Genomic DNA, 26355 nt, shown 5'->3' with positions numbered 1-26355 from the left:
AAAGACTTAGGAATGAGGAACAGGATGTATTGGGAAGTTAAATCAATCTGAAAAACAGAAAAAAGGAAAGGTTTAAGTAAGTAACCGATTTGGGCCAGTAGTAAAAAAGGAAGTTTTAGGTTCTGGAAAGTGTAAGCTTAAGAGAATCAGGAGGCAGAGAAACAATCTATGAGAAGTTGCTGGGACTTATGAATTACATTCTTTTTAATATACTTTAAGAGACAGGAGTAAAGAATGGAATTCTCAATGTTTTGTTTGCTGAGAATATGCTCCTTTGAATGTGGCATCTGTGGGATTGAACCACAAGGCTTCCCAACTTCAGTGGGATTTTATACTTTTTTACACTTAGTACAGTCATGCATGTTTACATAATGTTACCTGGATAAACTTAGAAACAAATGAACAAATGACTGCACAAAAACAATATTCTTATCCCCTTGTTCCTCTTTCAAATTAACATAAGCAATGCTCACCAGCAACCCAATCGTTAAAACTGGAACCAAAATGTGCCAACATCTTAGGAGCCTTTCTTAAGAAAGTAGGTAGAGAGTTTTAATATCAAAAGTCTTGTTTTCCAGAGCTAAGTTTTATTGATCAATTGCACTTATTTTGCTTCTTAAGCTTAATTATATAAAATTACTTTCCTCGAGATAGAAAAAAAAAAATCTCCTGAACACAGCAGAAACAGAAACTCACAAGGTAAAGTACCCTTCATTTTTCTGACCCTCCAATTCCCTAGAAAAGCCTATGACTGTGACTAATTAAATTTGGAGTAACTAAAATACAAATGGTTTACACAGAATCTTAAAACAATTTGAAATGCGTAAATCATAGATTTTGAGGCTGCTATGTGGTCAAACCATGCACATTCCTACAGAGGCTATAAATAATCTGTATTTAATTTGCTTTAAACCCATATACCTTTCCCCTTTCTAAATGCCTACAAATATTGTGAGTGCATTAGCTTATCAGGATCAGAATGATGTGAGTAATCTGGTACATTATAGTTACTGCTCCAATACAAAGCAAGAGCTTTTGGTATCACTTGTAATTGGATGTCATTTTCTATTATATTGAACAGCAAACTCTTGGATGAGGTCTCTTCATTTCTGAATACAATGATATTGTTGGTTTAATGAGCTACAAATCATTTTTATTTTAATTCCATTAAGATTAAGACCTCAGTTTCCAGTACAATGAACTGATTCTACCAGAAACACAGTCTTGTGCAATTAAGTCAGAAGCGTATAAATCTGAGCACTATAAGCTGTGAACAATAATAGAAACTGTATTGCTTCTATAGACATTCTTATCTCAGCTGAGAAGCCATTTTCACAAATTTAGATGAGTGTGATAAAATCACTTGTTTTATTAATAAACTAGCATAATGGATTAAACATTTTATCCTTTGGTTATCACAGAATCTGAAACTTTAGTAAAGTGATTAAAGTGTATGTCCTCTTCTATTTCCTGTGATAAAGGAATTTTGTTTTAAACCTAAATTTCAGAAGAGTTCTGCATATTAATACTGAATTGAGCAGCAAAGCTTCTAATTTTTTACTAAGCAAAGTTTAACTGAGATGTTTTAAGTCAATATTTCTCAATTGGGGTGATTTTTGCATACCACAGCCATTTGGAACTGTCTGAAGACATTTATTTTAATTTATTGATTTACATGGGTTTATTTGTCTTCACAATTGGGGGTTGTTAGTACTATCTAGAGGTTAGGATGCTAAACATCTTATGACGTACAGGACAGTAAAGAATTATCCCACCCAAACTCTCAATAGTGCCAGAGTTGAGAAATTCTGCTTTACACCAGTGACCATTAATCAAAACAACTTTGAGAAGAAACTTGGATTGTTTCCTAAGACTTTTCAGCTACAAAAAAACTTACGTGCTTACTTCTTCTTGGTAAATGACATTTCAGAAATCAAAGTTTCCTAAATTCTATAAGAATCCACAAAGCATTCTTTTGATATAACTGCTTCTTACCAAAGCAGGCAATGTTCCCATCCAGTCCTATGTATTTTAGATCATATTTGGCAGCTTCATTTTCAATGGGCTCATTCTCTGATTTGTCGTCCATAGCAAATATGTCTTTTTGTCGGAATTCTGCGTTGTCATCAAAGTTTATCTTGGCATCAAAACAGACAACTAAATAAAGAAGAAAACAATCATACTTGAACATCTCTTGAGGATCTACAAATTAAGTTCTTCAGGCTGGTAGGCACAAGCAAAGGGAAAGTAAGTACTGTCATTTTTTTTTCTCATGTTACAGGCAGGAGAGGCTGCTTTGGCTTTCTTGACCTTTAAATTTTAGGGTTTGGTCCCTGTTGTCAAGGGACTTACGTCTAGTAAAGAACATAGTAATTTCTATCTGTTGTTCTCATTTCAATAGAATAACCACAAAAGTGCCATCAACCATTAAAAGTTACAGACTGGCACAGCTTCATAGATACAGCTTTGATTCATTATTTTTATTATATATTTTTAGTATTTAACCACTAATTATCACCTTTCTCTTCTATGTAAAGAAAGACTAGACAATATTATTATTTTGTCCCCTATTGTCCTTTTCTTGATATCGTAAAGCGAAATTTTTATTGAATCAGTATCCTCTCTAGTATTTCCAAAAGATTTAGTGGAAAGAATGCCAGACTAGAATCACTCGAGTTTTATTTGATCCTTAACCAACTCTGTAACATTTATTAAAAATAAAAATTGTATACACTTGAGTCTTGAACAACATAGGTTTGAACTGTGAGGGTCCACTTACAGGTGGATTTTTATTCTCAAGATGTAAAGCCCCAGAGGGTCGACTTTTCACATACATGGGTTCTGCAGGGCCAACTGCAGGAATTGTGCAGTATGAACGAAGTTTGGTATATCTGAGATTCCTGGAACCGATTCCCTGCATATATTGAGGGACAACTGTGTATTTAAAGCATACAACATCATGTTTTGATATACATATAACACAGTGAAATAATTAAACACAGTGAAATGATTACTACACTGAAGCAAATTAACACATCCATCTTCTCATATAGTTTTTGGTTTTTCTTTTTGGTGTGGGAGAGCACTTAAAATATATTCTTTTAGCAATTTCCAGCATACATTACTAACTCTGTAACCTTGATAAAATAACCTAGTTCTTCTCTGGGCCTTGGTTTTTTAATTGGAAAAAATAGCAATAACAATCCTTAAAACTAGGGCCATGCCCTTGATTTGTACAGGACCATCTTATGGCACTTCAGATTCGTTATAAGACACAAAAAGACCAAGACTGGTCAGTTACAATGCCAGGATGCCAGGCATTATTAGCACAATTGTCTCTAGTTTCTGGAGCCGGTGGAAATCTCCTGGACCCAGCAAAACTCATTCCATGATAGAGACAGACTACAGGGCACTTTCCTTGATTTACATATCTCCTATACATACAATCAGGGAGAGACTGCAGTGGAGAGGGTGGCATTATTGGCATCTGGGTTCTGACCCCTTTTATTATCTCTCTTGGTGTAGAAATTAGTGTTCTGTGATGCCATGTCATCATAATGTTTATTTATTTATTTATTTATTTTGGAGATAAAAGTCTCACTCTGTTACCCAGGCTGGAGTGCAGTGGCGTAATCTCGGCTCACTGTAATCTCCGCCTCCCAGGTTCAAGCGATTCTCCTGCCTCAGTCTCCCGAGCAGCTGGGACTACAGGCATGTGCCACCACGCCCAGCTAATTTTTTGTATTTTCAGTAGAGATGGGGTTTCACCGTGTTAGCCAGGATGGTCTCGATCTCCTGACCTTGTGATCTGCCCGCCTCAGCCTCCCAAAGTGCTAGGATTACAGGTGTGAGCCACTGCACCCGGCCAATGTTCTTTTACTTAACTTGGGATATTGATAGCCAGGAATCTTTGGCCAAAATTTACAGATACTACCTATTCTCCTCCAGCATTGCTGACAGGCACCTGACTCTTGAAAGGGAAACAGCCACAGAACATTTCTCACTCACTGAAAAGCAGTGGCTATAATCTCCTAATTCTACTTGCTTCTTATGAAAATAAAACATGGCTGTATATGGCATCTTGGCATTAGAGACCCTAGGTAGAGGGTTTTCTCCAAGGGTTTCCCTACCATAATATTCAAGCACTTTGATACAAATCTGTGTAGACCAGCATATTAACATCTAAGAATACTTGTTATAAGTATATACACAGACCGCACATGACTTAAAGTAGCACTGAGCGACAAGAGAGAATCTTATATGGAAGTTAATGTCTGCTTAAATCCTTAGTCTTGCCCCAAAATGCCCAACCACTTCGTCCACACATTGTGAATGGTTGGAGTGAATGAGTAATTACTTTCCAAAATATTGAAAGCTTATTGACAGAATCCTACAATTACCAAAGGAATTGGCCAATGTTCTCTGCTTGCTACAGGGGAATTTTCTCAGCAGTTAATGACTGGTATAATAATCAATAAAAAAGCAACTTCATACATGGCTTTCCACTAGGTTTATAAATGCATTCTAATTAATTTATTAGTAATTTTAGCTCCTCCATTACTCATTGGCAAGATTACTTATAACTGACATCTTCAAAATGAATGGGCAAAGGTTATCAAATTGACTTCCTAAGGGAAGAGTTTCAAATAAAGGAATTCTTGGTTGAGATCAATAAACAAGTAAATCAAAATAGTTTCAAGCTGACCTTTGCTCCTTACAAAGACTACAGTTACAAGCTGCTTCAGAGAGAGAATAATTAATGGGTATGTATGCAAAGTTCAAAAGGCAATCCCAACTAAATGCCTGCAAAGCTAGATTTTCAGAGGATGTTTTTCTGTGGTATGACGTTCTCTCCAGGGAACAATCTTGATAGAACTTTGCAGTTAACCCAGAGCTTCAAGATGGTGACTATGGGATAAAAGGGGTGTATATCTACAATGGTCCTGTGCCAACTGTTAGCTCTCTGTAGAGAAAACTAAACAATCTAATTGGATCATTGCATGCATGTCTAAGTGTTTGGGGAAGTTAAAAACACTACCTAAATATGAAGTAATTTATTTAGAGGACTTAGGAGTTAAGAAAGGGGATTCAAATTGAACTGCCACCTTCAAGACCCAAGTCTTTATTTAGTGGGTAAGGGATGAAAAACTTTAAGGATGTAAAGGGATTCTTTTAGACACATATTTGTTATGCCTGTTTTCTATTTTAAAAGTAGTCTGTAATAGTGTGATTTATAATAAATATATTATTTTGGTCTTCATCCCTAATTCCTAGCATAGAGCTCTAAAACCCTTGGGATTTCCTAAGCAATACGGGTGCTAGGAGAATCTTGTGTTCTAACATTTGGCCTTTGACCCTCATTCCTGATGCAGAGCTCCTAATCCCTTGGGATTTTCTGGGAGATAGGAGAGTCTTTTGTTCTATTAAGGTAAGTCTTGGTGGAGGCTTCTGTATGGGGCTGGTCGCCAGAAAGACCAAACTATGATTAGAAGCTTGGAAATTTCAGCCCCACCTCCATATGCTCCAGAAAGAATAATGGATCATCCCTATGTAATAAAGCCTCCATAAAAATTTCTCAACTCCAGGTGATTGGAGAGCTTACAGGTTGCCAAACACAGGGTGGTGCTACAGGGTGGCTCATCTGTGGAGTACAGGGAAGCTTGTCACCCCTTCATGCACACCCTGCCCTATACACCTCTTCATCTGGCTATTCCTTTGTATCATTTAAAACATCCTTTATAAAAAAATAAGATAAAAAATAAAATAACCTTTATAATAAATCAGCAGTAGTAAATAAAGTGCTCCCCTGGGTTCTGAGAGCCATTCTAGTAAATGATGGGGCACATGGAGGGAGTCCTAAGAACCCCCAATTTACAGCTGGTCCATCAGAAGTACCAGAGGCTTGGTCTTACAATTGACATCCAAAGTGGAGTCAGTCTGATAAGACAGACCCCTTAACCTATGGGATCTGACTCTAATTCCAGGTAGATGGTAAAAGAATTGAACTGAATCATAGGATACCTAGCTAGTGTCAGAGATTAGTCAGTGTTGGAAAAACTCACACATCTGGTCCAAGAAGTGTTCTTCTGTGTTGAGAGTTTGGTAGGAGAAAAATGTTTGTTTTTCCCTATTACACATAGTTCCAAACAAACAAAGTGCTTTGCTGTCTTACCATCTACAGTATTGCGCCATCTAAATGATTTTCCTTGAACTTGACCACTTAATATAGACTGGCATCAAAAATATCAGGGTATAAATGACAACTCTTGGCACTTCCTAGCCATCTATCCCTCAGTACATTAACCTCTCTTAAACCCAAGCCTCGTCTATACAATGGGGATCAGAGTATGTTCTACTCTAGGTGTTGGTGGTAGGAGAGATTGTATGCAAAGCACTTAGCTTCCTAGACAGCGGGTCCTAGCAAGTCATTAGATGACCACACCACCCTCTTATATGCACATGCTTTTTTATACTTAAGAGCTTCCCATTATTGTAGCCCAGGCTACAGAACTCTCCTCTCTTCCTAACAATAAAAATTATCTGTTCCTTTATAATCTGAGATTTCTGTTTAGAGCAAATCTAAGCAAATGTCTGCCATAGTTTACATATGTACAGGTTACCCATGGTTTTCAATAAAAAGCCATCTTCTGAATAAATAAGAATTTTCCCAAAGGAAGAATACTGATAGTTGGCATTTTAGGCATTATAAATAGTAGAAAACAAGATTTTTGGCTAAAAGATAAGGGTAAAACAGGCTGTTGGTGACTCTCAAATAATATCACACCTGTGCATAAGGCCAAGGCTAAAGATTGGTACAGAACAGCTCCAAATGAAGATCTAAGCCAAGGGTAGCAAACTAAGACCCTCAAGCCAGCCCTATTTTTATGGATAACAGATTGGAACACAGCCTCGTTCATACTGCCTATGGCTGCCTTCCCAAGACAAAAGCAGAGGTGAGTAGTTGCAATAGAGACTGTATGGCCCGCAAACCCCCAAATATTTACTAACTGGTCCTTGACAGAAAAAGTTTGCCAATCCCTGCTAAGTCACAATTCTCACACTTGTATCCACTTGTGTGAACCAAGTGATAGATACACAGGTATCACATTTTACAGTGAAGGAGAAACTTAGAAAAAGTGCATTCTATTAACATGAAAACCAAAAAAAAAAGTAAAATAACAAACAAAATAAATAAAAACCTGTGGCTACACAAAAGGAGTAGATTAATCCTTGAATACTAACTGACTCTTACATGCTTATTTCCCCTTGTAAGACCCTTCTAAATGCACTTCTTGAACTGATGTGTTAAAAATGGATTGATGTCTATGTCAACAGCAGGGCAATAAAATAAACTTGCCTGCTTAAACCCTTAGCTTTCTCATTTAATAAAACAACAAACAATACAAAATGCATTTTCAGAGGTGCTGAGCTTGGTCCAGACCTTAAGATTTTCAGTGTCACATTAATGAAACTCAATTCTAAAGAAAATTCATCTTGAACAAAGGCCACTTTTTATACAAAGTGGGTGAAAGAAACATACCTATTAATATTTATAAAACAATTTTCACCATCAAAAGCACATTGTTACATGCTTGATAGATTATACAAATGAATTTTCCTTCTGAACAAATATCAAAGAAAGCTGTGGTACTTATATGTATAGGGTGTTTTGTTGTTTTGTTTAGTGGTGTGAGATTCTGTGAGCTGCTAATTCAACAATCTCGGTGGAAAACATGACTGGCAGTTAGAGACCTCTGACCCTAGAATTTTAACAGAAGAATGTGTCACAGAATTAAACAAAAGAAAAATACATTTCGGAGGGGAAACTTACACATAAAAGGAACATAAAAACAGCAGGAAATAAGACTATCATAATTAGTTTGAAAAATAATCTGTCTTCAAGCAAGGTACTGCGTTTGATTTGTGATAAATAACCATAATGTACTATTGAAACACGCCTTGCCAAAATGGCCTTAAAATGCTGATACTTTCAAATTAGTCCCACTTCCCATTACATATTGATGTTCTCAGAGTTGTATACTTTTTAGAACTTTTTTTTAGTGGCTGTGGAAAGAGAAAATAGATATGGGGTGGGTAGGGGGGTTGGGGGAGGTAGAGAACCGAAAATATTCTTGAAAATAGACTCTTGTGTATAAAGAGAGAAACAGAGAAACACCCACCAACAACATGGGCACTTGCTAACAAGAAGCAACAGGGTGGTTATTTAGGGAAATCAATCTGAAGAAAGAAAGGAATTTGATGTGCCAGTTAACTGTGGATCACCCAGCTTTAATTCTCATGGAATCTTAGCCAGATAGTCACTGCTTCAAATTGGATCTCATTCCTTTGGCCCAATGAATGAATTTCAGCTTCCAACTGATGAAGATGCCCTAAAGCAAGAATTGTTAACCTCTAGACTATGGACAGATTGGGTGAGGTCATTCTCTGTGAACAGGGACCATCCTGTGCATTGTAGTTTAGCATTATACATGCCAGTAGCATAGCCTCCAAGTTTTAAAAATGTTCCCCGGGGGACAAAATGCCCACCCTTCCCATGGAGTACAACTTGCCATAAAGACATCAGAAAAAGGAGTCTGTGTACAGATAGAGCTGGCTGAAGGTGGGAAGAAATATGACATGAAATTTCACAGTGGCAAGCAAAATGAACGAATGAATACATGAATGGGCAGGTAGACAAATAAATAAATAATGATAAAACATTGCTTCTTGCTTGGCTGCAGAATTAATGAACGAATTGGCACTGCATTTGGACAAATAAGGAAAATAACGATAATTTCTATTGACTAAGTAACAGTTTATTTTTGTTTCAATAAGGTTGCATCTTTCTGGTAGGCATGTTTTGACTCAGTATCCCTTCTTCCATTAAGAAACTTTATGTCTCCTATACCATGTGATTCTTGCTCAGTGGCTGGCATGGGCATAGACATGTGACCCAAGCAGGGCCAATGAGAATCATCTGAAGGGATTTATGGGGCTGCTGAGGGAGAGTTATGGAGCACTGGGAGCCATCTTTGCTGCCAGCTTCTGAAAGCCTGGCTGAGAAAGAAGCCAATTTGGAGGCAAGCAGGGCTGGAGAACCAGCAAATCCCTGATTCTCCTCAGGACTTAAGCCAGTCCACACCTTAGACTTCCCTGTTACAGGAATACAACTTTTTAACAAAAACAAAGCTAATACAGGTTTCTGTCATTAGCAACCATTATAATCCTAGCTAAGAGTCACTAAACTACATTGCAGTTAGTAGTGTCAAATTATATTTTTTGAATCAGATTATTAATCACATAGGAAAAATGAGCTCTTGGACTGCAGTTCTTTCTCCATGTCAAAAATTCCCTATGGGTGACTTAGCAGCATAGATGTTATCAAGGCCCTTGTTCTTCACTCAACACGGCATCACTTGTTGTACAAATATATGAACAATAACCTGAATTATTAAAAATAGCACTGACCAATGGAAGGTCAAAAAAATTTTCCTACAAAGAGGTGGGTACAGGCCAGGCACAGTGGATCATACCTGTAATCCCAACACTTCAGGAGGCCGAGGTGGGCGGATCACCTGAGGTCAGGAGTTCGAGACGAGCCTGGCCAACGTGGTGAAACCCCATCTCCACTAAAAATACAAAGATTAGCTGGGCACGGTGGCGGGCACCTGTAATCCCAGATACTCGGGAGGCTGAGGTAGGAGAATCACTAGAACTCGGGAGGTGGAGGTTGCAGTGAGCTGAGGCTGTACCACTGCACTCCGGCCTTGGCGATAGAGTGAGACCCTGTCTCAAAAAAAAAAAAAAAGAAAGAAAAAGGAAAAGAAACAACAACAACAAAAAAAGAGCTGGTACAATGTGATGCTGAGCTCCTTAAACTTTTAAATTTAAAGAATAATTATTAAATCAAAGTTTCAATGTGGAAATTTCAACATGAAATGTTCTGCTACTACTGATCTAAACAGAACTAACAAATACTCAGATTATAAATATTAAGATTATTAATATTGCTAAAATATAAATGACTGCTTTTACAGCTTCTAAATAAAAGATAGCTTGAGGGGATTGTGATAATGATGAAGATCAATTTGTACATTTGGTCATTAATCACCATTTCCTAATTGGGTTTAATTTGACTACTGCTCATTAGAGTTATAAACCAACATACTCATTTAATTGTGATTATAATTCAATTGCTGAACTTTTATGGTACAATGAACAAATTAATAACAAGATAATTTTGCTCTTAAAAATATCACATAAGACTTATGTTTTAATGAACTGTATATAATGTTTTATGATGAGTCCCTTAAAAAAAAAACTCAAGACTCTTCCATTCTCTTAATAATTAAAAACCAAACTTCAGACTCATGACGTTTTGTAAACACACTCTAAGAAAAGGTTCCCATACCCCTGTTCCCTGAAGCCAGAACACAGCTTGTGACTGCTTCCCAAAGGGTTGAATAAAAAATGTATTGCAGCCATTTTTATCCCACTCCATAGCTACAGCTGAATTTCCATTTTTCTTAATACAAAGCAACCAGGCTGCTTGTGTATACTAGTTTAAAAAGCAATATATGACCTTTAAGAACTTCTGTTAAACCTTCTCGTTCATTGCTTGGATTTAATCATCAACATGAATTCTGACTGGTATTCCCTGCCAAACTGGAGACTACTTCTAGGTCATGTACATAAAAGCAAATAAGTAGTTTAAATGGGAGAAAGTACAAAAGGCAGGTAGCTGCAGTTGAATCTGGAGTATCAGAATCAACATGCATGCTGGACTCAGAGGGACATGGGTTCAAATCCCAGCTTTTGTAACTTCTGACTAGCCCCTGGGACAGTCACAATGGTTTCTCAATCCTCTATAAAATGGGGATAACAACTCCTAATTTTTCAAGGGTGTGGTAAACAATATGAAAGAATATATGTATAAGCTTATCACAGTGCCTGGCATATAAGCTCAAGAAACAGCTTCTTCCCCTTCCTTTCTTAGCTTTATAAAATACTCACGATTTTACAGCCATAGCAACTTTCAAAAAAATATTTATGAATAAAGGTAGCTTGTTTATAAATGACCAAGCACAGATTTCTATCGGATGGTCATCTGTATAAATCATGAAATATATTATTTTCAATGGCTTCCTAAACATAAAATCTTTGCTTGTTCTCGTCTGAAATCTATAATATTCCTGGGCTACTCTGAGACTACCTGAGAAGTGGAATTTCATTTTATGAATGTTAGGGACTAGCCTATTTTGTATCTGACACTGCATGCATACTCATATATGATCTCATCTTATTTCACAACACTCTATGAGCTAGGCATCATTTCTACCACTTATTTGATTGAAAAAAAAAAAAGACCTGAAACTTAGACAGGCTAAGTAACTTGCCCAGATCCGTAGCCAAAACATGGCAGATACAGAATTTATACTTAGGCCTCTCTGGGTTCCAAGGAAATGACAGTGTAGTTTCTCTGAGTCTAGCTACAGAATCTCTGAAATGTGCTAAGGAGAAAATATTGTCTCATCTGCCTTGGTCCAAAAGTTGATGTGTTTACACATAATGATTCACCCCAGTTAACAATTCAATGCAAATTCCTATTTACTGACTGTAACATGCTAGACAACATGCAAGACACTGGAGGTGAAATGTATTAAAAAAGAAAATGTTCATGGGGTTTACAGTCTGGTATCCCTATCCTATCCACCTGCCATTCCACTGTTTTGACAGCAAAAGCTTGTGAATGTGTGTGTGGAACTCCACTTTACCCCTTATCACACACACATTCACAAGCTTTTGCTATCAAATTAATAAGAACTTATGGAATATTTGCTGTATGCAAGAAACAGTGCAGTGGTGGTAGGTACTGATATATAAAACAGTTATTTATACTCTACAACTACCTGATGGATAGGAGAAACCTTCACCACAAAAATGCCACCTCCTCCTGCCTGAAGCAGAAACTGCTCTCGAAGTAAGGTGAAAGAGTTCAACTGGGGGGGACTTGGGGCTTTACCAAGGTGATATAAATCCAGCCCAGAACACAAAGTGAAATTATATACAGATTTAGGCAAACTAAAGACATTCAAAAAGTTCCAGTTCCATAAAGGCATATGCCTTCATTATACCCAAGTGTGTGGCTCCCATTTCTACACAAATCTTTACCTTAGTAGCAGCAGTGATGGGCCTAAAAAAATAAGGTGGAGAGAAAGAGGTGAACGAATGTTTCTCTCCTTTTAATTTATTATTATTTATTATTATTATTATTTTTATTTTTATTTTTTTGTAGAGACAGGGTCTCAATATGTTACCCAGGCTAGTCTCAAAGTCTTGGCCTCAAGTGATCCTCCTGCCTTGTCCTCCCAAAGTGCTGGGATTACAGGCATGAGCCACCACACTAAGCCTGAATGTTTTTAAGTAAAACAAGTAGTAGGTTCCTTAGAGGCTTGGCATTTGGCTACAAACAAACCTAAGTGCTGAAATGTTCAACTGCATCATGGGAGCATTTGAAACTATGGCAGAAATTAAATTACTGAAAGAAATTTATGCAAAGCTGCTGCTACAGTCTTTTGTGGAATTTATAGTTTGCGTAGATAATTATAATACATTCATTTGTTTTCTCAATTCTTTTTTATTTTTTTTTACCTTGTCCTTCTGGAGTTTCACCAAAGGGATTCACTTCCACCTGAGTAGCATCAATTTTCAGGAAGAGATTATACAGCTTCGTAATTTGATCTGCAGCCTAAATGTGATCAAGTGAAATGGAATTACACCAAAGCAGTAAAAGAAAATTTATTTTGCTGGATTAATGAAACCTTAAAAATAGCAAGTTATGTCTTTATTTTCAGTTAGGTTTACTGAAGGGAAAAACAGAAAAGCATAATTATTTTAATTTCCACTGCTATTCATTAAAAGGAATTGCTCAACTCTCCTCCAGACACCAGAAGAGACCATTATCAAGAAAACAAAATATTTTCAGTACAGCCTAAAATGTTGTTAATCTTTTTGTAAATTATCATGTCTCTATTAGCAGAGTTATGCTGCAATATAAACTATAATCATTAATACAAACAAGCTCCATTTAAGTAAAAGGTAAACATGATTTTGAGAGTTTATAATGACTAGGTTTTCCTTATTGTGCTGAAATAAAACAGTTATTATATTCATCAATCCAACCCATAATCTGTGAAACAACAATTACTGAGTGTCTAATGAAAATTGTTGCAAAACAGGAAGATGAAAGTGCTTAATAGTGTAGTTACTGAACAGCACAGTTCAAACTGAAAATAGCTTGTCCCAAAGGCATTAACCACAAAGGGCAAGAATATCCAAGGTCGCCCTGTTATGCCCTGACTTCATTTTTCTCACTCTGCTTGAAATTCACTCATTCATTCATTCATTCTTTTCAACCACATCTCCTCACTGCCTATGACACAGCAAGCTGGTATCTTGTGAGCTGCCGCTTGAAATAAGAACATGAATGAGCCATGCCCCTACCCTGGAAAGCTCCTGTAAATAAAGAAAGGAGCATGTGATGCACAGAGCAAGAGGGTCGATCGTGGAGAAGAATTAGTTATCAGTCTCATTCCCGGCTCCATTTTCCAAGCCAAAGTTTTCCCACTGCCACATTTCACTCATTGTGCCAGCCTTGGATTATTTGCAGCAGATCCATTTTCAGTTCTCCAACTCTACTCTGTATATCAGGGAAGGTGACTCATAGGCTGAGTTTTCTAGGTTCCTGGGTCAGCCGGTTTCCAGCTGGGGTCAGCCAATGGCAAGCAGTGGTGAGAGATGGAGGTGGGAAGAAGGGAAGAGCCAGGGTACTTCCACTCCTCTCTTTCTATCTGGGTAGTGCCTCCTCCTCTGGCTCTTGCTCCCACTGGAGAAGCCCACCAGGGTTCTAGCTTCTGTATCCAAGGTCCAGTAACACCACTGCCTCATTTTTGTTCCTGGAGCATGCGGTTGGATGTGCTCTAGGTTGCCTTTCTGCCCACTCTTAAACTACTCAGCTCTTGCAACACCTATGAAACACATCCCTAAAGTAAATCCCCACTGGTGTAAATATTGCAAGTGGTTCCAGATTTGACTGAAGAACTTCAGATTTAATTCATGCTATCTTAATGGATTTTAGGTCCACCTACAAACGTTTTTAAATCCAAATTTGAGGGCTAGTAGATATAAATGACCCCACATAATGAGTATGATTAAATATTTTTAATATTAAATATTTGTATAGGTAGATAATACATGTATATGATACAAATTCCCAAAGAACTTAAGGGTTTTCCCTGATTGTACCACTCAACCACACAGGCCCCCAGTGGCAGCCAACTCATAAATTTAGCCTTCATCTGAGAGACAGTCTATGCCTAAGACAGTACGCATTCCTCCTTCATCTGTCTTAATAAAGCAAACTTGTTCTTATGCCTCTTAACAAATTTTTAGAGACACTTCATCAGCAACGCAGGTAGATCAATCATATCCTTTTAATTGACTAAATAATATCTTACTGTATTGATATGCTATAATTCCTTTAACCTTCCACTTAAATAATGACAAGCTGCATTGTTTCTAATAGGTTGACATTACAGCACTGCCTTATTTATCTCTGTATATTTAACATACACGTGATTAAACATTTGTAGGATAAATTACACAGAGTGAAGCAAAAAGGAATGTAGCCATTTTAAACATCAACATCAAAAGATTCTGTTAAATTGTTCTTTTTTTTTTTTTTTTTTTTTTTTTTTGAGGCCGAATCTTGCTCTGTTGCCAGCCTGGAGTGCAATGAATGGCGCGATCTCAGCTCACTGCAACCTCCACCTCCCGGGTTCAAGCAATTCCCTGCCTCAGCCTCCCGAGTAGCTAGGACTACAGGTGTGCCACCAAGCCTGGCTAATTTTTTGTATTTTAGTAGAGACGGGTTTTCACCATGTTGGCTAGGATGGTCTCGATCTCCTGACCTCGTGATCTGCCCGCCTCAGCCTCCCAAAGTGCTGGGATTACAGGCATGAGCCACCACGCCCGGCCTAAATTGTTCTTGATAGAAGCTGTCCCTGATTTCCACTCCTAAAAAGAGAAAATTACCAGAGACACTATTTTCCAATTCACAATCATTAGCCATTTGTATCTTTGCCAGTGTGTTAGGTGAAAAAGGGTATCTCACTGATATGGTTGGGCTCTGTGTCCCCACCCAAATCTTACCTTGAATTGTAATAATTCTCACGTGTTGCGGGAGGGACCCAGTGGGAGGTAATTGAATCATGGGGACTGGATTTTCTCATGCTGTTCTCCTGAGAGTAAGTCTCACGAGATCTGGTGGTTTTATAAAGCGGGGTTCCCCTGCACAAGCTCTCTTGCCTGCCACCAGGTAAGAAGTCCCTTCACTCTTCCTTCGTCTTCCACCATGATTGTAAGGCTTCCCCAGCCATGTGGAACTGTAAGTAAATTAAACCTCTTTCCGTCATAAATTATCCAGTCTCTGGAATGTCTATTATCAGCGTAAGAACAGATGAGTACACTCACATATAGTTTTACTATGAATTTATTTTATTATGAATGAGTTTGCGCATTATTCTATGAGTTTAACAGACATCTTATTTTTTTTTTCTGTGAATTTTGCCTGTTTTTCTGTTGAGATTTTGGTCTCTTCTTAATTTATAGGAAGAGTGTGAGTGTGTGTGTGTGTGTGTGTGTGTGTGTACAAGACAGTCTTGCTTTGTCACCTAGACTGGAGTGTACTGGCATAATCACGGCTCACTGCAGCTTTGAACTCCTGGGCTCAGATGATCCTCCCACCTCAGCCTTTCAAATAGCTGGACTACAGGCACATGCCATTAGGCTCAGCTAATTTTTTTATTTTTATTTTTTCTAGAGATGGGGGTCTCGCTATGTTACCCAGGCTGCTCTTAAATTCCTGGTCTCAGGCAATCCTCTTGCCTCAGCCCCTTTAACATTTACCTTTTGAACATGCTTTTGTTACTTTTGCCACATTGAAATTTCATAATAATGTCGCTCTTATATGGCTTCTGGCTTTGTATCAGACTTTTAAAAGGCTAGTCCCATTCTGAGAGTACTTTTTAAAATTCTCCCATTATTTTTTCTAGTATTCTTTATAATTTCTTCCATTTTTTTAATCCAAATAAAATTTGAGTTAAAGTGCAAAGCCAGCAAATACTTCATTGCTGAATATTTTTTGTGTTTGAGGGGGTTTTCTAGGTCATCAATGTGAGCTTGCAATGTGAGTTGCATGGGGCAGGCATCTTATGTATCCTGGGCACCTTGGCATCCACTGTAGTGATACAACCTCTGAAGAGTCAACACTCGATAAATATTGGTTGAATTAAAGATTAATTCAATTCCAAGTGGGGACTACATAATAGAAATAACTTCTGGGTACATATATATATATATATATGTATAATCTAATCCAGTTACTTCAAAACTTCCTTTTTTAAAAATTTTGATAAAATATACAAAACATAAAATTCACCATATCTCAACCATTTTTAAGTGTCTACACAGTTCTGCAGGGTCAAGTTGGTACATTCACATTGTTATGCAACCAATTTCTAGAACTTCCTCTTCCCTCACACTCTGTATCGCTAAACAAACTCCCGTTCTTCTCTTCTCGCTGCCTCTGGCAACATCATTCTACTTTGTGTCTATAAATTTGACTATTCTAGATAGCATCTCTCTCTCTGCCTCTCTCTCCATCTCCATATATATATATTTTCACACACACACACACACCCCTCTATATATATATACACACACATATATACCTCTCCATATATATCTCCATATATATGTATATAGATAATATGTATAGATATATATATAGATACCAGATATATATAGATATTAGAGATCTCTATATACATACATACATAAAATAAAAGATATGCATATATATATACACACTAGATACCTGTGGAATCATCCAGTGTTTGTCTTTTTGTAACTGGCTTATTTCACTTAGCATAATGTCCTCAAGCCCCATCCATACTGCAGTATGTGTCAGAATCTTCTTTTACAAGGTTCAATAAAGTTCCATTAGAGTACATGCCACATTTTGTTTATCCATTCATCCACAGATACACACTTAAATTGTTTCAGAACTTCTTAAGCCTACACCAACTTTGCTTAGTACAAGACTGCATTTTCTGCACATTAATCCCATTGTAATTATACATTAGCACAGCATTTTGGGGATATTTTCTGTTTTAATTTTTACTGTCGTGCAAAGCCAGACTATAATTTTTTTGAGCAAGACTAAAACATAATTTAATCTTGGAGACATCTCCAAACCAGGCTGGTTCTCCCTTGTAGATCTCACAATGACAAACCCTTGTAAGATGTCTTATTCCAGAGGCTATTCACTAAATGGTTATAAGGGCTAGGCAGACAGAATGTGTGTGACCAGGTGTAACAGGGAATGGCACGGCATGTGGCAAGTTGAGATTAGCATTCCCGCTTTCTACAAATGTTAAAAATAAGCACAGGTCAAAGAAAACATTCTCCTGGTCAACTTGCAGTCAGTCGCTTACTACTGCCATCTATTTCTCAGCTCATAATCACTGTGTACAAAAAGTTTTTCTGCACTTTTGCCATCAACTGTTATTTTGTCTGTTAAGCAATTTTTAAAAATTAGGTATATCTCCTAATGCTATCCCTCCCCCCTCCCCCCAACAGTCCCCAGAGTGTGATGTTCCCCTTCCTGTGTCCATGTGTTCTCATTGTTCAATTCCCAACTATGAGTGAGAACATGCGGTGTTTGGTTTTTTGTCCTTGTGATAGTTTACTGAGAATGATGATTTCCAATTTCATCCATGTCCCTACAAAGGACATGAACTCATCATTTTTTATGGCTACATAGTATTCCATGGTGTATATGTGCCACATTTTCTTAATCCAGTCAATCATTGTTGGACATCTGGGCTGGTTCCAAGTCTTTGCTATTGTGAATAGTGCCGCAATAAACATACGTGTTCAGCTATCCAGGATCCCTGACCATTGACATCATCTGTTCCTGACATCCAGCCATTGACACCCATGGTTTGATGATCCAGGATCATCCAAAGTAGATGTCCCTCACGAAGTATTGCCAGGAGGTCATGAGTAGCCCAATGCTACATTGCAGTGCTCACATCACTCACCCCACGTCTTATCATGTAGACATTGCATCATCTCACATCATTGCAAGAAGAGTGAGTACAGTACAATGAGATATTTTGAGAAAGAGACCCTATTCAAATCACTTTTATTACAGTATATTGCTATTGTTCTATTTTATACTGTTGTTAATATCTTACTGTACCTAATTTACAAGTCAAAATTTATCCTAAGTATAAATATCTAGAATATCCAGAAAAAAAGAGTATATATAGGGTTTGGTAGTAGGTAAGCTTCAGGCATCCACTGGAGGTCTTGGAATGTATCCTCCACAGATAAGGGGGAACTACTATATTAAGCTTTCCTATGTCTTAACATTTTTCAACAAATTCTCACAGAAATAGACTTCGTTTGGGAACAAATACTGGTAATTTTTATGTAAAGTAAAATATCATCTTTATTTTTGTTATGTCTAATATTAATCACATTTTAGAGATAACAGGCGTGAGTCACAGGAAAGATATTAATAATTTTACAAGACTATCATTTTATATGATATTCAACCATGAGTGAGGTACCTCCAAATGCCTAAACCACATCCTAGATGAAAATTAAGTAACTTAACTTTCAAAGTCACGTTGAACCTAAGGGACCTCTAAGATACTATTTCTTTAGGAAAAGATCATTGATGATTGTTTAAATGTTTTCCCTCCTACACTGTCCCATCTGCTCATTGTACACTGGCCCTCTAGAGCATTTCACTAATCCCCACAGCTTGAGCAAGCCCCATAAAGCAGAGATTCCCAAGCCTACAACTCTAATGCACAGCTTTCCCTGAGCTCCCAAGCCATATATCCCTTCTACTGTAGAAATACACTCAGGTGTCCCTAGATGAACAACTTCCAACATGTCTATAGCTAAGATCAACCTCTCTCTCTCTGCCTGCCGCCCCCCTCCCCCGCTCTCTCCTTCACATTCCTTTATCCATCCCTCTTCCTGTATCCTCTCAGCCAACAGGCAGATGTCTACCGGTCTGTGAGCCCCTGAGGAACAATGGTTATTTTTCGTTGTCTCTTTTCTCCAAGGCACAGCAGACTGAGTAGCACCCTATCAGTGCTCATTCCAAGCTTCTGAGAAAATGAAGATTTAAAGCCTTTCATGGAGTTAGCAGTGAAAAAAGAAAAAAAAAAGAATTAAAACATTTTATTTCCTTTCCTCGATAAATTAATTCAAAGGTATACTGACAATATGGCCACTTACTGACCCCTCAGTTCTCACATATTCATCTTCCTTCCATAGGTAACTCATTTAAAACCTAGAGTGTTTCAGGTACCAGGAAAACAAGAATAAGCCATTTAAGAGCTGTAAATAACTCTTAATTTTCTCATATAATATGTAGTGAGGGGGGGAGTATCTTGTGATGTACATTATACTGTTATTAACTTCTCTAGAACTCTCTATTATGTTCACCTCCTGAGCTTTTAAATATGTGGTCAGCAGATTTTGCCCATTCCAGATTTATTTTTCTGCCATGAAAAGCCACCTATTGCTGAGTCTCTAGGAACTTCTTCAAAGTGGACACCTAGAAGTGTTGTTTCACCTAGTCATGCACATAACAAATGTTTCTTGGGCAATAAAAATAGATGCCAAGCACTTTGCCAGCTGCTGGCAACACAGCAGTGAGTAGGATTGACAAAGTCCCTGCCGTGGTAAAGATTAGGATCTAGCAAAGGTGACTGCAAATAAATAAGAGAAATACAGATGTCCAAAGTGATATGGAGGAGGCAGACAGGGTCACTGTGCAACTCTGGAGCTGACTGCCAGACAGTGCAGCTAGACAACAGTGGCTGTATGGAAAACGGGCTCTTGGTGACCACCACTGCTACAGGAGAAGCCCCTTAATAAACATCAAATGAATGGCTAATGTAGCTGGTATCCTCATTCTCAGGAGGTGAAACCAACCACTGTAGCACATATTCAGGAATCTTCCAGTATCTTCCTTTCAACAGATCACTTTCCTGGCATCTCTCTGCTAGTCTCAGAAACGGCAGTTAGTTCCTCTAACTGTCCATCGAATCCTGGCCCTTTCTCTCTCATCCTAAGGTTTAGTTCCAGATGACCCTGTTCCATTCTACCATCTTCAATCTTTTGCTTTCAAAGTGAGCCTTTATTCATTTTCAAGTAAGTGGTTTCCCTTCATTTAAGCATATATATTTTTTAAAACCTTATTCTGTTTTACCCCTCTTTGACTTGCCTACCATTGCCATTAAACTTCCAGAGAGAGTCAATCAAAAGAAAAAGACAAGACAGAAAGAAAAGAGTGCATCATCTACTGTCTTATGGGAATAGTGCTGCCCAACCAAATTAAAGGACATACTCTGTAACCTTTTCATAAAGCTCCAGGCCAGAAAACATACACACACTCACACATATACACAATCTAGGGCCATTAAGGTGGCCTCTCTGAGTAGCAGAGGAAGGAAAAAGTAAGTTTATCTGATTTAGGTGTGGGACTAGGAAGCTTGCCCCGCTAGACACATAATCAGGTGCCATGGGCTGGAACAATAGCAGAGCAGGGGACGATGCTAAGACAGATTCTGTCCCTCAACAGCTCTGAGGCCAATGTTTTGGTCTTCGAAGCCAAGGGATATTATTATAAAATTGGCATATTTTAAGCTATTCTCAATAAAATATCAACTTTATGCCATCAATATTCATCTCAAATGCCCATTAGCTATGAAAGAATAGCAATTAGCTAAATAACATGTATTATTAATATTAATACCAATAAGAACAGACCTTTATGGAGCGGTACAATAAGGACTTTTACACATTATTCTACTGAATCCCCACAATAAGCCTCTCAGGAGTTGTCCTCATTCCCATTTTATAGATGATGAAACTAAAGTTCGAATGAGCTCTATCACACACCTGCCAGGTGGCTAAGTATCAGCAATGCTACAGAAAAAATAGAGATTACCATCTATCATAAAGTGTATGTGTCCACATGCAATACACATGCACACACATACCAAAATACATTCAAAGACACATCATAAACATCCTCTTTTAAAACATCAGGGAAATATTTTTCTTCATCATAAACAGCTGGAGGAAAAAATTATAAAACAACAGATAATCCTGTTCCCTGGTAATCGCAAACACTAGAGCAATTAAGCAAGTTCCCAAATGTTTTCTGAAACAAGTCAGACACACCATCCCCCAATGGCTTATATACCTGGCTTTTCAAAGGCCCAACGAAGCCTAGATTTTCTGCCATCCGCTGAGCTTGGCTGTCCTTGATTCCTTCAAAAATGTCAATTTGCTCCTAGTAAAAATAAACCAAATAAACAAAATTCAGACAGTCAACTGAGAAGATTTACAACCTCAAAAGAAAATGCTTAGTATTTATTTGCAAATGAGTAATTAAAGTGTGGCACCTATCCAGAGATCTCTGAGCAGGGCTACCGCAGATGCCTGTAGGGTATGTTTTAATTAGCAGACCATCTATAAAACAGCCCTTCCAAAAACTATATAATTCTTCATGGTGGCATGCTGACAAGAAAATCTGATGCCAGTTTTCACTTTTAATTACTATACAGATGGCACTGACGAATATTTAGTCAGTTAATTTTTATGACATCTTTTGGAAGGCTTCCAAAGTAAGGTTTTCCTGCCTACTATTAGTTAAGTTTAAAGCCTGTCATAGATAGGTTAAATACTACCTTATAATTTAAACACTCTATTGATGATAATTATTACTGTTACCTTAGCTCTACAAAATGATATTGTCTCAAAGACACCGAGCACTGTCATTATACATTATTTCATGCATCCTCTTAACAAATGGAATGGCCTGCTTTAAATAATGTGAACTTTGAAAACAGCTAGGTGTTAGTAGTAAGTCTGCATATAAAGTCTCAATTCAGTTTCCAAGGTAATTAACTTATTATATAACATTAGTGAAAATATTTTAAAACCAATCACTGAAGTATGAGTACAGCAGGTCTTCAAATAACGTTACTTCATTCAAGGTCGTTTTGTTATAAGGTTGAGAAAAAAAAAAAATCAATTCCCAGCCAAGGCCACCGTCTCTGTGTAGTCTAAACATTCCCCTCTTGTCTGAGTAGGTTTTCTCTGGGTCTCCTGGTTTTCTCCCACATCCCAAATCTATACATGTTAGGTCAACTGGCATGTATACACAGTCCCAGTCTGAGTGGGTGTGGGTGTGGGTGTGGTGTGTGAGTGTGCTCTGCAATAGGATGGTGTCCCATCCAGGGTAGGTTCTTACCCTGCACCCTGTGCTCCAGCCATCAGAGACCCTAAGCTGGAGTAACTGGATAAATAATTATCTTACTTGTTTTTATGAAATCTTTCTGAAACGTATATATAGCTCCATTTATTTTAATGTGTAACATTAGAAGTGTGTTGGTCTTTATTTAGGAGTTGGGTGATGTTTTGTGAGCAGAAATATGCCATAGGAACTTAACTCTTGTTTATATCAATTAGCCTATGTATGGTAACACTGGTTTCCTTATACATCGTTTCCATTCAAGTCGCAGTTTCCAAGAACCTGTTGAGGATGCTAAGTGGGTGTTTATTGTCCATTATTTAGACAAAGAGATTTAAGAAATAAAATCTCCCCTTTTCAAAGGGAAACAAAAAATCATTTCCTAAAAGAAATAATGAATGTTTCTGGTGGAAAATTTTAATGTAATTTTGACCCCAAGAACCCAGATTAAAAACTTGAATTTTAGCTCTGAAAACTTATGTTTTTCTCCTTATAGCTGAGGTAGGTTGAGAAGCACATTTTACACATCACCTCATTTAATCCTTATAATCCCACAGGGCAGCAATCACCCCATGTTAATTTTACTGATTTAAAAATGAGGTTTGGAGACTTTGAGAAACTTGCGCTCTGATTAAATTTGACCTCAGATCTCTGACTTGAAACTAATCTTAATATCAATAAATGAGTCAAGATTTCAAGGATTGAAAAAAACCGACAGAATCTGGACTTCATAAAGATTCTAGTTTACATCAACAGTACTGAGAGAACTCAAGAAAGTTTCTAGTTCACATCTGCTAAAAGAGAATTCATTCATCTCCTAGGAGAGAATTTCTAGATCATATATAATATTAAATGAAAGAGAGTTAACCATAAGAAATGAAAATATAGCAGTCCTCTCCCATTGGTTAATTCTTGAGGAAGACTGGATGGAAAGGAATCAGGAAGAAAGAAAAGATAGGAAGAAGTAAAGAAGGAAGGGTGGGAAAAGCAAAGATAAAGTCCTTGAACACTGAATACCTTGAGTCCACCCAACTATCAACTGGATACCCAGAAAGAAAAAGGGCTCAACATCTTACCTTAACTTGTAGAGACAGATTTACTGCTCCTGGCCTTAGACTCCACATTAAATATTTAACAGCTTCTACAATAATAATCAATTAATAGCAGATAGCCCGGAATTTAAACATACCTTAAAAATGAGCTCTGGGTTTGAAGCAGCCACCTCTTCAATGTCAACGCCCCCCTGGGGGCTGCCCACCAGCACGGGGCCATTGCAGGACCGGTCCATCAGAATTGCCAGGTAGGTTTCTCTGGAAATATCCAAAGCTTCAGCAACCATCACCTAACACATTAATGGGAAAGTCAAATTAATTCAGCATTAAGCTGATCTCTACTTGGAAATCTACACAAACTTGCTACACGAATCAAATGGCTTCATTTTCAGGCTCTTAAAGCCCAGGGAGTGAGTTTGCAGAGCTTTGAGAGTTCTGCTCTCATGGTGCGCACAATGCCCATTTTCACCTCCTTAATTTTGATCCCATTAACTTGTTCGAGTGACAGGTATTTGGTTTGCCTCAAGGAACCTTCCCACTTTAATCTTCTTTTTTGTCCTTCCTCAAGAAACTGTGTCACTTAAGAAATACCCTAGAGAAGTGGCTGTTATTTTAATTTGGGATATTAACAGTACATATATATATTACTACACTGACTTTTCTCAGATTTCACTGGTGGAAAACCAGGTATGATTGCCACAGACGGATTCTTTTACAGTATGTCTGATGCTTCATATGTTTGTATATTTCTGTCTCTTCGATCACTATATTTTATTTCATTTTATACTTCCTTTTAATTTATAAAAAGAATATTTGCTTGTTCAAAAATAATGTAAACGATACCAAAAATATATAAATGAGAAAGCGAAAGCAGCTCCCTGCTGCACAGCTCTACCTCAAACAAACACTTGGGCCCCAGAAGTCAGGGCAGATATGAGCCTACCAGGAACCTCTGTGATAACTAGAAAAAGGCACCCCTTCCTCTGGGAATATGTGGTCATTTGCCAGGACCATGACTAGGTAAGGGACAAGTGGGATGGAAGAATGTCATTCAATTCCACGAGTGAATGGGGACTCACTGCCTCAGCCAGGTGTCCTTTTGCTCTGTAGGACTTGAACTGCAAGTAACAGCCCCACCAGGAAAAACCACTGCTAACATTCTACTCCTTTTCTATGTATCTGCAAGCATTGCAGTAATGGAATCATCCCACATGTGGAAGCACATTATACACAACAGGATGCCTTTCTTTTTTTTAATCTTTTTGTTTGTTTGTTTTTTAAAGACAGAGTCTCACTCTGTAGTACAGTGGCACGATCTCAGCTCCCTACAACCTCCACCTCCCTGCAACCTCTGCCTCCCATGTTCAAGCGATTCTCATGCCTCAGCCTCCCGAGTAGCTGGGCTTACAGGTGCCTGCCACCATGCCTGGCTAATTTTTGTAGTTTTAGTAGAGATGGGGATTCACCATGTTGGCCAGGCTGGTCTTGAACTGCTGACCTGAAGTATCTACCTGCCTCGGCCTCCCAAACTGCTGGGATTACAGACGTAAGCCACCACGCCTGGACTATTTTTTAAAATCTTAATACTACAACTTAAATATCTTTCTAAGGTCTTCTCTCTTCATTGTGATTACATGGTATTTATATGACAATATTTATTTAACCATGTTCCTGCATTTATTTATTTATTCATTTTGAGATGGTCTTGCTGTGCTGCTCTCAGGCTGGAGTGCAATGGCACAATCGTGGCTCACTGCAGCCTTGACCTCCCAGGTTCAAACGAACCTCCTGAGTAGCCGAAACTACAGGCATGTGACTCCGTAGCCACTTAATTTTTGCTTTATTTTTTGTAGAGATGGGGTCTTGCTAGGTTGCCCAGGCTGGTCTCAAACTCCTGGACTCAAGCAATACACTCGCCTCAGACTCCCAAAGTGTTGAGATTACAGGCACGAGTAATGGTGCCTGGCCTGCTGACAGACATTTACATGAACTGCAATTTTCCTAAAATGCTACCTTAGTGAGTATTTTTGTACATATATCTTTGTTCATTTCTTTTAGTATCCCTGTAGATAAGTATCCTAAAAGTGAAATGTCTAGGTTTTAAACTGTGAATATTTAAAATGTTGATAAGTACTGTCAAAGTGCTTGAGAGAGGTTGTTCCAACTTACACACCTAACAACAACAGTGAAAGATGTCTTGGATGTTTAAAGAATATAAAAACAATCCCATAAATAATCAGTAATAGATGTGAAAACAATGAAAGCACTAACATTGCTTTTCTTTTTTTTTGTTGAGACAGAGTCTCGCTCTGTTGCCCAGGCTGGAGCGTAGTGGCGCAATCTCGGCTCACTGCAAACTCTGCCTCCCGGGTTCATGCCATTCTCCTGCCTCAGCCTCCCGAGTAGCTGGGACTACAGGTGCCCGCCATCACACTTGGCTAATTTTTTTGTATTTTTTAGTGGAGACGGGGTTTCACCATGTTAGCCAGGATGGTCTCGATCTCCTGACCTCGTGATCCACCCGCCTCGGCCTGCCAAAGTGCTGGGATTACAGGCATGAGCCACTGCGCTTGGCCTAATTTTTTGTATTTTTAGTAGAGACGGGATTTCACCGTGGTCTCAATCTCCTGACCTCGTGATTCGCCCGCCTCGGCCTCCAAAGTGCTCGGACTACAAGTGTGAGCTACCACGCCCGGCCACATTGCTTTTCTTACAAGTAGTTTAGTGATGGGTTCCACAAAAAAAAGTTACAGATTAAGTAGCATTAGATTTTAACTACTCAGATACCACAAAAACACTGAAGTTTTAGGTCACATGAAATGGGATAAATATATGATGATCTAAAAAGCTGTAACGGAATGAATACAGAACTCCCCTTTTTCAAACTTTTGT

At 38.1% G+C, this 26355-nt stretch overlaps 1 protein-coding gene across 2 annotated transcripts in view; it reads right to left on the bottom strand.

Annotated features, from left to right (window-relative positions):
• SUCLG2 (succinate-CoA ligase GDP-forming subunit beta) overlaps nt 1–26355 on the bottom strand; it is a 293134-nt gene that overhangs the window by 124652 nt on the left and 142127 nt on the right. For both annotated transcript variants that reach the window (XM_024244937.3, XM_063722010.1), the window contains exons 5-8: nt 23601–23753; nt 21359–21448; nt 12652–12748; nt 1996–2157 (exon numbers count right to left, since the gene is read on the bottom strand). In XM_024244937.3, coding sequence (XP_024100705.3) covers nt 1996–2157; nt 12652–12748; nt 21359–21448; nt 23601–23753 — 502 coding nt within the window. The remainder of the gene's footprint in view (nt 1–1995; nt 2158–12651; nt 12749–21358; nt 21449–23600; nt 23754–26355) is intronic.

This window comes from Pongo abelii, chromosome 2 (genome assembly GCF_028885655.2).
Source record: "Pongo abelii isolate AG06213 chromosome 2, NHGRI_mPonAbe1-v2.0_pri, whole genome shotgun sequence".
Classification (NCBI taxonomy): domain Eukaryota; kingdom Metazoa; phylum Chordata; class Mammalia; order Primates; family Hominidae; genus Pongo; species Pongo abelii.
This window is presented reverse-complemented; position numbering and strand designations above follow the sequence as displayed.